Genomic DNA, 15,128 nt, shown 5'->3' on the forward strand with positions numbered 1-15,128 from the left:
ACCATAAGGAACTTAGTTTAGCACATGGGACTGTAATACATATGAAATAATTAGAGAATGATGCAGGAGAGTATAGAATTTTAAATTTATTGATACAGAAATATTTGACAACAGTGTACTAGGCCTTTCTGTTGTGAAGTGGAAGATGGATGATTAGGAAAGGTGAACCTCTCTAAAATCATTATCCTAAGCAGATCAGTTTTAGGAGAAGAAAGAACATATGGGAGATGTGATCAGCAAATAGATCCCCTTAAAACTAGCCAAGCTGTTTACTCCTTAAGTTTTTCTGTATATCTGGCAGTGTGTGTTACCATAGTTCTGAAGATCAGTATATTTCAGGATGTGCTTTACCACCAAGAGGGACTAAGCCATGAAAAAATAAGACATTGGATCCAGAAAACAGGAATGTAAAATCATGTATTCCATTTTGTACATCTTTATTGTTATTTTAATGAGTTTCCAAGAGGGTGGTGAGGTAGAAATGAAAATAAAATGAACTAAGTTGCCTCACAATTGCCTTCTTATTATATCTCAATTGATGAGTACATAGAATTATTAGGGACCTATTTTTTGTTACTTCTGTTTGGGACCAAGGATATTTACTACTTGATTCCATGCTAGGAAAGGGTTTAAAGGTACAGAATCATTTATGGTTCAGTGCCCTATTTCAGTGACATGTGGTGCTAAGCCATGGTGCTCTCTGGGGTACCTTTTAGTTAGAATATATGACATTTCCAAATCAAAACAAGTAAAAATATTTCTTAAAATACATAATAATTGACTTTGAAATAGGAAGGTCACTTAAAGGTGTCTTTCAGCTGGTACAGGAATTTTGTTTTATGTAGATCCTAAACTTTTAAAAGCATGGTGTTTCCGAAACAGAAAGATCACATTAGGGAGACAGCTGATTCATCACTGGGTAGCACTTCATGCTAAGTCAAACTCCAGCCTTGCTTCTCTCTAACTTAGATATATAGAGTCTGACTTTTGGAGCAACGAAGAATTAGTCTATTTTCTTTTCCTCTCAGGAGTCATTTAATATTGGAAGCCATCTCTATTGTGTTATGCCTTCACTTCTTAATTTAACCAGTTTCAGTTTCTTACTCCTCACACGGTGTAGTTTATAGATGCATCATCCTGAATACTGTGGTCCAAATCCACTATAGAGATTTTTATGTCTTCTTCACGTGGTCCAGATTTGGAGAAATCTGTGGTCAAATTTGAACACAGTACTCCACAAACTAGTCTTACTTATTCTTTGATGTTAAAATACCTCTTGATTTGATTAAACACTGTTCTGCTAATGTTTCTAGCCAGTACCCTCACACCAGTAACTCCCATTCTTCCTTGTTCACCAGATCTTCCCCTTTTTTCATATGAATGGCTCTCAAGCCAGAATAGTGACTTATTTGTAAATTACTTTTTAGAACTTAACCTCTGAACTTTATATTTATCTCAGTATATATCCATATCTGTATTATCATCAGTTTAAGAAGTTTTTCCTCTCTGGTTGCAGAGATCATATCACCTGGGAAATGGAAGATTGACATTCATTGACATAGATAGGACTTGCTTATGTCAAATATTTTAGAAAGTTACTTCATCAGACCACCAGATGGAGTAATAAATTTATGTTTCCCATTGCCAAGATTTTTTAACTTGTCCCTCAGTTAAATCCTATTAATTTTAGTTTATATCTACTTATAAACTAATTACTTTATTATATCATTATTTATGGGTATTTTTCTTATAATTTTAGACAGTTTCATATTTGAAAATCTGTAGAAATTACATTTTTAAAAAAATTCTTCAACCACTTTTGAATTTCTTAAAGCCAAAATGATATCAAACCTGGTATGTAAGAGTGCAAAAGATTGATAGTTCTCCTGGTTTTACTCCTTCCTGATCTGCTATAGCTTTTTATTATTATTTGATCTGCCTCAGTGATCAGATGTTCCTCAGTATTCTCGTTACCCTTGTGCTTTCATTCAGTCCTGTGGCTTTGAAAACTGTCCATATGCTGATGCCTCCCCAAATTTTATCTACATTGCTGACCTCTCCCCCAAGCTTCAGGCTTGTTTACTTCATTTGAACATAAGAATAGCCTTCAAAAGTAACATGTCTGAGCAGAACATTTGATCCATGTTCCCTAACCCCAGTTAGACCCATTCCTACTCCTCCCCTCATCTTCCCCAACCTGGTAAAGGGCTCCATTCTGGTTCACCATGGTCTCTTATAAATCCAATGAATCTGTTGTCTTTGCTTTCAAAAACATAATGTGAATCTATTTCTCATTGCCTCTGCTGCTCCCCTAATCTAAGCCACCGTCATTGGTCAACTGGATTACTGTAACTCCCCCACTAGTCTCCCTGCTGTCACTCAGTGCCTCCTACAACCTCTTTTCCACATAGTAGCCAAAGTTAACTTTTAAAAACATAGATTATGTCACTTGCTCTACTGAAAACCCTATAGGATCTTCCTATCATATATAGAATACAGTCTATATTCCTTACCATGGCCTGTGGGACCCTACGTGGTGATCCAAGTCCCTGGCTCTCCTTCTGATTTATCTCCTTTTACTCTTCTGTTGGCTCACTCCAGTCCAGGCTTTATGATGTTCCTTCGTGCTGTTCCTCCTTAGGGCCTTTAAAAATGTTCACTCTCATTTTATTCAGATGTCAGTTCCTCAGAGAAACCTTTCTTAACCACTTTTACATTGACTTAGGAATAAGACCAAATTTAGGTGAATTAATTGATTTTTATGTTGATGTTTGTATTACATGTGTCTAATAATACTATTTTAATTTATTTTCAAACAGAGAAGAGGCGAGACCCCCCAAATGGTAAGCTCTTTGATACAAATTATTTATCAAGAAGATTTTAGATTGTAGTTTAATCCCTTTAGAAACATGTATCATACATTAATACTTAATGTTTAATATCTGTCTTCAAATATATTATGTCATTTTAAAATAACAAAGATGACTCTTAGAAATATACTATACTTTGGCTTTTTTGTAGGATGAAGGAGGACTAGAGAGGGTAATGATCACTATTATACCTTCATTTTGTATTGATTGATTAAGTTCAGAATCTGTATAATCCTGACTTAATGTCTTCCTTAAAGGTGCTAAATTTTGTGTAGCAACTTGTTCATTTCCTATGTTAAGATTTATGTTTTTTTCTTATTTCAAAATATTATTTCACACTGGTAATAGGAAACTGGCCCCTATAAGAATGAGCACTGACTTTAATAGTGTGTTTTAAACTAATAATAGCTGTATATAGCCTTCCTTAATTTGATGATGAGCAAGCACTTGAGGTATTGAGAATTCATTTTAAAAAAAACCAAACATGTATACTGGAAAGTAAAAGCAGAATTCCAAAATAAAAAGGAAAAGTCCCAGATCTTTAGGGCAGAGATTCTCATCCTGGACTTCACAAATCCTCCCTGAAATAGTGTGCTAAATTTTTAAGTGTATATATTTTCTCTGAAGGTAGAGGATGCAGAGCTTTCATCACATTTAAATGAGGTCCCTGACTCTGGATGTAAGGAATCATTGCTTCGGGAACCTTCATTATAATGGAGAATACGGCTTTTTTATTTTTATTATTTTTTAAGCATCTTGCATCCTCTCATCAGAATTTAGATGAATTATTCAGGGAAACATATAACCTGTGACAACTATTGGTGATTGTTAGGGTTTGTTTCTTTTAAAAAGATATATTGCTTTCTGATTTTGTCCTTAAATTTGTTTTCCTGTTATAAAAACATGAACTAAATATTGCTGTATTAAGTTTTGGATTATTTACCTTATTATAATTTTTCAAAAAAATGACTACCTTCAGTAGGGCTTACTTTGTGCTAGGTATTATATACTTTGTCTTTACATGGAAATTTTAATACTTAATAGGACTGCTGTGGGGATTAAACGAAGTAATCAAAGTACTTAGCATTGTAATTACTAAATACTTGTTATCATGAAGACGACAATGACAACAATAATTATAGCAGCTACTATTTAATGATCATTTACTACCAGCCAGGCACTGCCCAGCTGTCTAATGAAGTGGCTGCTATTATCCCCATTTTATAGAAGAGCAAATGGGCACAGGTAGGTACTTGTTCAGGATCACAAAACTAGTAAGTGGTAGAGCAGGATGCAGTCTCAAGAAGTCTTAACTTCACAGCCTGGCCCCTTAATCACTATGCTACATCCATAAGGTTTTGAAGGAGGAGCTGAGACCTGGAAAGGGTAAATAACATGCCTTAAGTTACACAACTAATACATGGCAGAGACAAAGGATGCAGGAGCTGCTGAGTCAGAAGTCCTTGATCTGTGAACTTTTACGATATGTTAGAATTTTTTCCCTTGTTGTGTGCTCAATATTTTAATCCTTTTGAATTTATTATTCTGCAGTCTGCAAGTGGTATTGAGTACCAATGGGGAAGGCTTCCTAGCAGTGGTATGAGAAAGTAATCTGAGATTTTAAAGTGCAGATGTTGTATAAATAATATAATTAAAGTTAGCGATATAAATACTTTATGGAGTTCTCAAAATTTTAATCTTTTCAATACATATAAAATGTACTTCTGAAGAGGCACCTAATCCATGAATACACAGAATTTGTATATTTTTTTTTAAGATTTTATTTGAGAGAGAGAGGGAGCTCTGAGTGGGAGGAGCAGAGGGGGAAGGGAGGGAAAGAGAGGGACAAGCAGACTGTGCTAAGATATAAGATAGATCATGACCTGAGCCCAAACCAAGAGTCTGACACTTAACTGACTGAGCCACCCAGGCCCCACCATGAGTTTGGATATTCTTTATGTGTCAGTGGAGTCTCACAATTTTATTACTCCTGGTAGGAGAGGTACTCAGAGAGAGTTACTTTTGTGTGATTACTCTTAATTTTAAATCTTTAGATTTGTAGTTTTAACTCTTTGGCACAATGATTCCAAACTTCTTTTCATTAAGTGAGAGTTTAAAAAAATAGTATTATTAAAAGGCAAAATTATATGGCATGTGTTGCCAGCATTTGTATATTTCTTTATAAAATATACATATAATATGGTATTAATATATTATATACACAATAAAGGATGAAATAATTATTAATAGAAATTTTAATATTTTTTCCTGCTGTGCAGTCATTTGTCTTGCTCTCTTCACTATGTGAAGACCTCTGTTTTAAGGACAGCATATTACTTTTCTGCATTTGATACACAACTAGGAGGTGCAGTGGACACCTTAACCACCTTGCAATGTCCATGCAGGTGCTTTGTCTTAAATCTTCATTTGGATGATCAGTTTAGCAGATTTTTTCAAATTGTAACTATTAAAAAGACACTTTATGTAGAAGTAACATATATTCCTGAAATGCAATTCAGTGTCTTCCTCACTAACTCCTAATTCATACATCTTTCTTTTTTCTTTATCGGTCAGTCTCACCTTTTAGCTTAGACGCTTTCCAATGATTTGTTCTCAGCTTCATGACTGCTTGACATCAGAGGCCTCTGGGCCACCTGTTTCTCAACTATTTTACCTTGGTGAGAGTTCTCTGCTTTTTATGTAATTAAGGGGAAGACTTTAGTTTGTTCTTTTAGTTTTAAAATTAACTAGAAATGCTGTTCAGTGAAAATATTAAAAAGCCTTTTCTGTGACAGTTGTCTTTAACCAGAAGATGGTAATTTGTCATTTGGTTTTTTTTTTTTTTTTTGAAAAAAGAAAAAGAAAGAAAAGAAAAGGAAAGAAAGAAAGAAAGAAAGAAAGAAAGAAAGAAAGAAAGAAAGAAAGAAAACAGTCCCCTCCATTATATATGTATTTAGTATATGTTCTTAGGATAAGTATAATTTCATAAATGAAATAATCTCTACGAGAGGTGATTTAAGAGTATCTCCATTACCAAATCTTCCATAAGCTTTAGTAAAAAATGACTGGGCCTCCACAGGTTGTCAATCCTTTTAGTTTGTCACTTTTGAAACAAATATTTAATTGAGCTCTAGAACACCATTTTAAACTTATTTCCGAACACCTTCAAATTCTAAAGTAAATGACTATTATCAACAGAAATAACCAAGTAGCTAATCTCTTGATTATGTAGGAAACTTTTTTCCTAAATTTTGAAAGTTACTAGTAAATATTTATTGAATGATGAACTGTTGAAATATATAAACTGAGAGAACTAATTGGTAAGGAAGTGATATATGATAACATTGGTAAAGTTAGCATTATCAATCATCTTATAGTTTGACTTTAGTGTAAAATAGCACAGTAGTAGTTAAAGAAAGGGTAGTGGACTAGGAACCACGGTAGCAGAATTCACCTTTGCTTGTGTCACTAATTGTGTGTCACCTGAATTCTTCTCATCCTTAGTTGTCATCTATAAGATGAAAAGTTTAGAAAAACACTCTAATTTCTCAGATAATGTTAATTTTCTGTACATCTGGATTTGGATAATTATAATTTGGATTTTCTACATAGACTTAAATAATGTTTTAACCAATACTAATGAAATTCATGTGTAATGACACTAAATAGCTAACTCAAAGACTTTATAAACTACTTGGCAGCCGTGTAACAGTATATCCACACCTCCTTTTGGGGTAGGGGGAGGAGGGGAAAAACAATCTGACTACAGTGTGAGTTAAACATTATTATTCATTCCGCATACCACTTCTGTTTGGTTCCTGTCTTCTTTAGCCTTGAACTTTCTTTAGAGATAGCTGAATTATTTTCTGTAGTGAGTTGTGAATCAGGCTTACAAGAATATCAGATTTTCGAGAAATTTCAACTACTAAACTTCACTTTGCCCAAATCTATTACCATTTAAAACATCCATGGTATAATAATTTTTATGTAACCTAAAACGGCATAAAAATATTTTTTTTTCTAAAAACTAATAATAGTTTTGTTTTTTGGTTTTTTTTTTTTTTGATGATTCTGGTTGCTGCTTTATAGTTTATACCACCTATTTCAGGAGGGGTGGTAATGTATAAGGAGAGTGCCTCACTGATACTCCTCTAAGTCTGTCTTAAGTTACTTCTTAAATTCTATTAAGTATAAACATAAAAGAGTAAACAGTAATTCGCAAGCATCTTACTGTGGGTGGTGTTGCTGATACTAATTTGTAAAGCTAAATTATTAGAGGGAAGGCGAAAAGGGAAAGATGAGAAGTAAAAACAGATCAGTAGATAAGCCTTTGAGTATGACACCAGTTTAATCCTCTAACAGTTGAATTCTGGGAATTCTCAGTAAGTCCCTTACTTTGTGAAACTACAGTAAACACTGAAATCTGATACCTGAACGAATGTGAAAAATCTAAGCATATCAACTATTTAGTTAGCCTTCTGTATTGCACAACTAATCTTTAATTATTGATCCAGTTATTTTTATTATTCCTTGACACTGAATCAGCTCATTTTAATGATCTTGTCCATATTATTCGCTAGCATCCGTTTTTCTCAAATAACAGTTTCCTTATCTCTTGCCAATATGAGCAACTTCCCATGGAATTTTACGTGAAAATACAAATAGAACTTTTAGACACTTATATTATATATAAGTAGACTTCGAATATGAAGGGAAGATAGCTGAATTTTGGTGATATTAAAAATACAAATCTTTCCAAAATGTTTACTTGTCCAATAAGGTGGAAGATGCCTTTTGTAAATTTATTTTAGTTCTATTTCATCTTTAATAGAGTTAAAAGAACATGAGTTATATATAATTTACCCATTTAAACATTGTTCTTTCAGGTAAATTTAATGAATAAGCTACATTCGAGGTTTTCAAGGAAATTGAATTAAAGTCAGATTGGCATTTAGTTATCACCTAATGTATGGTAGCCTGTAATTTCTTGGGATTTTTGTTTGCCATTCTTTGATTGTGTCAGGAGTCCTCAAGACCACCCCATGGTTGATTTGCTGGAAGAACTCAATAGGACCATATAGTGAGGTACTCATGGCAAAGATTCACAACAGTGAAAGGATATAAAACAAAATCAACAAAGGGAAAGACACCTAGGGTTAGGTCTGAGGGAAACCGTACACAACTTTGCCATGATCTTCTTCCATTGGAGTCAGAAAGGATGCACATAATTCCTCCACTAATAAATTGTTACAACACATGTGAAATGTTATCCCGAAGAGAAACAGTAGGGATTCAGTGCCGAGCTTATTGGGTGCTACTTTCACATAGTCCTCCTTTGTCTAGCACATACCAAGGTTTTAGTTTCCCAGAAGAAAAGTAGGCATTTGGCCTTAAGTACATTGTTAGCACAAATAGTTGAGGCACAACTAGCCCATATTAGAGAATGATAAAAACCTTCTTGGAATTCTATTTTCCGGATGCCAGCTCAAAGCAAACCTTTAAGCCTAAGGATGGCAGTCTCAAACCTGCTGTGTTAACTGTTTCTCTGTGCAATTTTGGTTGCATTTTATCCAACATTTTAAAAGTTGTCATTAATGTACTCATCTCAGAAATTTAGTCTGATAAGAGGTTTTATCAGAGAATCCTATATTAAAGTGGACTCTACAGAATATGTGATACCATTTAGTTAAATTTGTAAGGAATTTTTAAATTGAATACATTTCATTTAGACTCTCATGCTTTTTAAGACCAAAAATATTTTTGTGAATTTAGAACAGATTTTGTATATTATGTTTAGTGTCACTCCTAAGGGTTCTATTAAATAATATATGAAAATGCTAAGATATTTTCACTGTTGATTTTTGTGGAAGATGAGTGTTTTGAGAATTTTTCAATCTTGTTAAGCCCTGTACTTATAATGGTCAATGTGCATATATGTTGATAGGGAAAATATTATTGGACTTACATATGGTGGTTTTGGAAAATATAGTAGTAATAATTGTATAAGTACTTTTTCCCCTCATGGACTAATAAAGTTGAACTAAGATTAGATTTGTCAGATTTTTTTAAAAAGTATATGCTCTTTTTAATTTTTATTCTTGTTATATGATACATACCACTTTACCAACAAGTAATATGATGCATGTGAGGCTATTATAGTCAAAATTTAAGGCATTAGACCAATTAAATTTCAATTCTTACTGAAAATTTATATTTTCAATGAAATTTAGTGTTATAAGTTCGCTTTGAAATAACATCTATGCTAAGAATCTATGCTATGTTAATATCTATGCTAAACATCTATGCTATGTTTAAGAATTTATGATAGGCTTTTGAAATTTAGGCAGTACTTTATCCTTATTTATAAAAAATTTACCCTCCAAGTTCAAAATTTAAATATATATGTGAAGTGGTCCTACTTCAGAGAAAGATATTTGCTATAAATTATTAATATAATAATTGTTATCTTAAATTATATCCCTTTCATATTGTTTTGCAGGTCCTAATCTACCCATGGCAACAGTTGACATCAAAAATCCAGAAATCACAACCAATAGATTTTATGGTCCACAAGTCAATAACATCTCCCATACCAAAGAAAAGAAAAAAGGAAAAGCTAAAAAGAAGAGATTAACCAAGGCAGATATTGGAACACCAAGCAATTTCCAGTGAGAGTTCTTTTTGTTTTTCTTATCTTGATTTACTCGTTGCTGCTTTTGAGTTTTACCTTATTAGAAAATTTTGTTTTCTCTTTGGGAGAACCCTTACCTGTATTATTTGCATACCTTTTTCACTATAGATTTTGGTGGAAGCTCCCCCCCCCCCACCTTAAGGCTATTATAGCTCACTAGAGTTTCTATGAATCTTACAGTTTATTTACTTTTCTACCCATCAGGAAAGAAAGATGGAAGTCGTTTCTTTAAATAATTGTTGGACGTAATGATTTCTTACTTTTTTCCTATAAATGGTATTTGGAAATTTTTTAGAAGCACTGCCTTAATTCATTTGGGCTGCTATAACAGAATACCATAGACAGAGTGGCTTATATAAGTAGCAGAAATTTATTTCTGCAGCTCTGGAGACTATAGAAGAGACAGGCAAAATTTAGTGTCTGGTGAGGTCCCCACTGCCTGGTTAATAGACAGCTGTTTTTTTGGCTGTCTCCCTCTTACGTTGGAAGAGGGCAGGAGAGCTCCCTGGGCCCCCCCCTTTTTTTTTTTAAGGGCACTAATCCCATTCTTGAGGAATCCACTCTCAAAACCTAATCACCTCCCTAAATCCTTGCCTCCAAATACTATCACATTGGGGATTAGGTAAACATAGGAATTGTTAGGGGACACAAACATTTAGTTTATAGTAGGCATCAAACCTTTGGTATTTATCTGACATATTTTAAGCATTTTTAATACATCATTTCATTAGCTCATTACAAAACTATCCTCTCATCCTCTCATATAATGCTTGTATTCTTCTGTTAGTTTGACAGTTGATGAAATGGATGCTCAGAAAGATTGTGCAAAAATGTTAAAATTCATTTAGCAGAAGCACTGCTAGAATCCTGGCCACCTGACTCCTCACACAGTTTTTCCCTAAATATGAGTATGTCTGTGAGAATTATTAGTTCAGGCTCAAAATTTATTGGTTGGATTGGATTTCATATATTTTATGCTTTAAATGTTCTTCATGTATTTTCTGTTTTTTATTTGTATGTATTTTTTTGTCTACTTCTTTAGGCATATTGGACATGTTGGTTGGGATCCGAATACTGGCTTTGATGTAAGTGTCTTTGCAAGCCATAAATGTTATTGCTCTAAATATGTGGGAATAGGGATCCCTGGGTGGCGCAGCGGTTTGGCGCCTGCCTTTGGCCCAGGGCGCGATCCTGGGGACCCGGGATCGAATCCCACGTCGGGCTTCCGGTGCATGGAGCCTGCTTCTCCCTCTGCCTGTGTCTCTGCCTCTCTCTCTCTCTCTCTGACTATCATAAAAAATAAATAAATAAATAAATAAATAAATAAATAAATAAATAAATAAATAAATAAATAAATATGTGGGAATACTATGGCCTTTGTGTAGGTTTTTATTATTATTCTTTTTTTGTGAATTCTAGCATTTATTTGAATGTGTTTATGTATTCCACTGAGGTTGGAAGTCTTAGTGTTGTTCTGTCATTTATGGCTATGTCTCTAAAGACAAAGATTTTATTTTTTTATTTATTTTTTTTAAAGATTTTATTTATTCATGAGAGACACATAGAGGCAGAGGTAGAAAGAAGCTTCATGCAGGGAGCCCGATGTGGGACTTGATCCCGGGACCAGGATCACACCCTGAGCTAAAGGCTCAGGCAAACACTTAACTGCTGAGCCACCCAGGTGTCCCTAGACAAAGATTTTATACTCCTTTGGTTTATATACTATAACATAGGGGCACCTGAGTGACTCAGTTGCTTAAACGTCCAACTCTTGGTTTCAACTCCAGTCATGATCTTAGGGTCATGAGATTGAATCCCACGTTGGCTCTGTGCTCAGCATGGAGTCCGCTCAAGGTTCTCTCTCTCCCTCTCCTCCTGCCTCCTCTCCCTGCTTGCACATGGACGTTCTCCCTTTCTCTCTCTCAAATAAATAAATAATCAATCTTACATACTGTGATATAAAATTCTTGGGTGTTAAAAGCCAAGAGAAGAAAATCATTTCTGCTAACTGATCATTTTAGGGGAAAGTATGCCAAATTACTGGAAAGTACTATAATCAAATTTTGAATATCCAGTTATTAAATTATCTAGATCTTTTCATTCTTTGTGGCAGTTTTTGCCATTATTTAATTTATAGTACCATGAGCAAAGTAGGCAAAACTGCTGGCAAAAATAAGTGTTTTTAACATTTTTATCTATTTTAGTTGCTTAAGTAATATGTTTATCCCATTTGACTGATAATCTAGGTTTGGGAAAATTATTTTGAAGAGAAATATGATTTGTGATTGGGGGCAGAAATCCTTCTGGTTATTTTTGTTATAACTGCAATGTTAACTCCACATTTATTGAATGCTTCTTTGTGTTGGGCTCTGTACAGGATGCTGAGGTTGTAAGGAGGCCCTTTCCTCAAATTTTCAAGTTGATTTACTTTTTAAATTTGTGGTTATATTTAAATCTTATTTAGAAATAGGTGAACATTGGAGAGATATCTTAATCATGAATGAGTGAGATTCCTTCTTTTTGAAGATAGGGAACAAAAAGGGAAAAAATTATTCTTTGTTCTTATCTTTTTTATTTTTTTTTAAATAAGGGAGTTTAGTTGGCTTATAAATAATCCATGTTAAAAATATATAAATTTAAAATAATTTCATAAAGGGCACAGGTGAGAACTAAATTTGAATGTGATCATGTGCTAAGTTTTTAAAAATTGGGATACATTTTATAGTTAATAGTTATTTTATCTGTTGTAGCTGAATAATTTGGATCCAGAATTGAAGAATCTTTTTGATTTGTGTGGAATCTCAGAGGCACAACTTAAAGACCGAGAAACATCAAAAGTTATATATGACTTCATTGAAAAAACAGGAGGTGTAGAAGCTGTTAAGAATGAACTACGAAGGCAAGGTAATATTTTTTTTCTATTGAGGTATTCTAATCTTTTTTTTCTTGTGAATCTTTTGAGGTCAGTTTCATGGAAGACAGCTACACATACTCATGTGAACTTTCCTTAAGCAAAATACTAAAATTTTAGATAAGTAGTTTGGTCTGGCTGCTTTGCATTATTTTGCTGTAACCAAAAAATTGGATAAGATTTTTCTTCTTAAATATTAAAAAGTCTTACATTGGGTACCTGGTGGCACCTGTGGCTCAGTCAGTTAAGCATCGGACTCTGATACCAGCTCAGGTCTTGATTTCTAGGTTGAGTTCAAGCCCCATGCTGGGTGTATAGCCTACGAAAAAAAAATTTTAAGAAGTCTTATATTAAATTCATGAATATCCATACAAAATCTTTTGACTATTCTATTTTAGAATAAAAAATTATAGCTGCCTAGTATTTCACTTAATGAACCTTAGAAACCACCATTAAAGTTTTTTTATTACAGCTCAGAAGTAGTAATTTAAAAATAATCATTGTCTAGTCAGTGATGTATAAGTATTTTCAGAATATAAATAATGAAAACCTGTTTAATTTGAAATACATTTTTTTTCTTGATGAAGTATAAACTTTATCATTTAATACCTTGAGAATACAATTTGCATCCTTTTAAGATCTGATATTTTATTTAAAGCACCTTGTATTTTAGTTGTGTCTTAATAATTACCACAATAAAATACAAACTCAATAACTAAATTTTCCAGTATGAGCATCATCTTTTTGCCACCTTATTCATTTGGGATTGCTTTTGTTCTTCCTAGTTTTTATGTACTGGAGCAAAAGCTTTAGGTACTCAAAGCATTTTTCTGAAGAATTTAACTGTCATTTTAAATTAGGTATTTGACTTACCTATATCTTTTTCACTAATGATGTTCATTCAGTCTTTTCATTAATTCAGATATTCTGTAAACATTTTTATGCCAGCACTGGTTTTCCTTCAGGATATTTAGATGTAAATAAAAGGTTTCTGTCCTCAAAAATCTTATACTGTAGTGTGGAAACAGATATGTAAACAAGCATACTGTCAAAAATTGCTATTGTAGAAACACAATGTTAGTTTTAATGAAACTAGTATGATCCTAATTTATCTTATTTTTTGAAAAAATTACATTTCCAGATTCTATGGATTTTTAATAAAAACATCTTGGGCATAGCACCATTGTTTTTAGATGCTCCCAGAGTAAGTCACATTTACTATTAGTGTGTTTCTTGCCTCTCTCTTTGTGCACTGTTACCACGCACCTTGACATTACTCTATCAAATGTCACCTGGCGTCTCTCTGAGTACTCTGAATCTATAAATTTATAAATCATTCCTGACATTTAGTAGGTCATGCATACACCTGCTGTCATACCTGAATTCCTGTACTAAGAGTTGACTATATTAATGTGATTGGGTTTGTTTTTAAAATTTTATCATGATTGCTTTTTATTCTAGCTGCTTTAAGCAAGGTCTTTCCTTAATTCAGTTACCTAAAACAAAAAAATAATACAGGCATTAAAAAAACATGCTTTGAGAACAAAGTTAAATTCTTTTCATACTCAAGAACTTCTCTCTCAATGTGGAATCTTTTAGATACCGAAGAATGACATTATAGAAGGTTTTTTTAAAGGAAGAATAAAAAGACTAATGATTTATTAAGGAACTGTTTTCTAGGCAGAATATATAACGTGTTTAGAAGCATAAAAAGAAATTTATGAAGTTGTCTTAATATATTTTATTAAAAAAATTATATATACTTTGTAAAATCTACTGAATCAAATCTCTTGAAATTTGTTTTGTAAAATTATGTGATCAGATTTTTAAAAGTAGTAGACTTGTGATTTCCAACATGTTTTTTGTGTGTCTTTGCAATTGTTTGAAGACCATTAATTAGTAATAATATGCTATATAGGTCCATCACAGTGGAGTGGTTGTATGTGGAATGTTATTTGGCCTAGTACTCTAAATTATGCACGCTTTGATATGTTTATTTTCAAAGAAGTTAAGAGTTCATTTATACTGCTTCCATAGCTAATATGCAGTGAGATTATTTGCCCTCTACTCAAATGAATGTTTTTGCCATATAGAGGCTAAAGAGAGAAAATTTATTTCTGTATGAGTCAGAACTCCTATTTCATCTGGATTTTTAAAAAACCCCTCTTACCCATAGCACCACTGTTTTTATTTTTGCTTATTATACTTATTCCTAGGGATTGTTTTTCACATTTGGCATTATTTGAGTAACCTATATAAAATATACTTAGATTTTTACATGAATTTGGGTCAGGGAAGGGGTACTAAATATAAATACACAGTTCTATAAATGCCTACTCAGGGAGTTGTTGGTATTCTCATAAATTTAAATTTATGTTGAATAGCATTTTTCTGTTTGCTTTACTTTGATGAGAGTGCATGAGAGCAGTTCTTTTAGTTTCCCGAATTCTGGGAAATGAACTAGGGGTGGGGGTGAATGGGTGACGGGCACTGAGGGGTACACTTGACGGGATGAGCACTGGGTGTTATTCTGTATGTTGGTAAATTGAACACCAATAAAAATTAATTTATAAAATTAAAAAAAAAATTTCCCGAATTCTGTAATACTATATTTCTTTTAAATGTTTGTTATATTGCTTTATAGTTTCTGCTTAGA

At 33.1% G+C, this 15,128-nt stretch overlaps 1 protein-coding gene across 3 annotated transcripts in view; it reads left to right on the forward strand.

Annotated features, from left to right (window-relative positions):
- WASL (WASP like actin nucleation promoting factor) overlaps positions 1-15,128 on the forward strand; it is a 68,389-nt gene that overhangs the window by 42,807 nt on the left and 10,454 nt on the right. For all 3 annotated transcript variants that reach the window (XM_055307302.1, XM_055307304.1, XM_055307303.1), the window contains exons 5-8: positions 2,820-2,843; positions 9,370-9,538; positions 10,604-10,646; positions 12,312-12,465. In XM_055307302.1, coding sequence (XP_055163277.1) covers positions 2,820-2,843; positions 9,370-9,538; positions 10,604-10,646; positions 12,312-12,465 — 390 coding nt within the window. The remainder of the gene's footprint in view (positions 1-2,819; positions 2,844-9,369; positions 9,539-10,603; positions 10,647-12,311; positions 12,466-15,128) is intronic.

The sequence above is a fragment of the Nyctereutes procyonoides genome, unplaced genomic scaffold, assembly GCF_905146905.1.
Source record: "Nyctereutes procyonoides isolate TBG_1078 unplaced genomic scaffold, NYPRO_anot_genome, whole genome shotgun sequence".
Taxonomy (NCBI): Eukaryota; Metazoa; Chordata; class Mammalia; order Carnivora; family Canidae; genus Nyctereutes; species Nyctereutes procyonoides.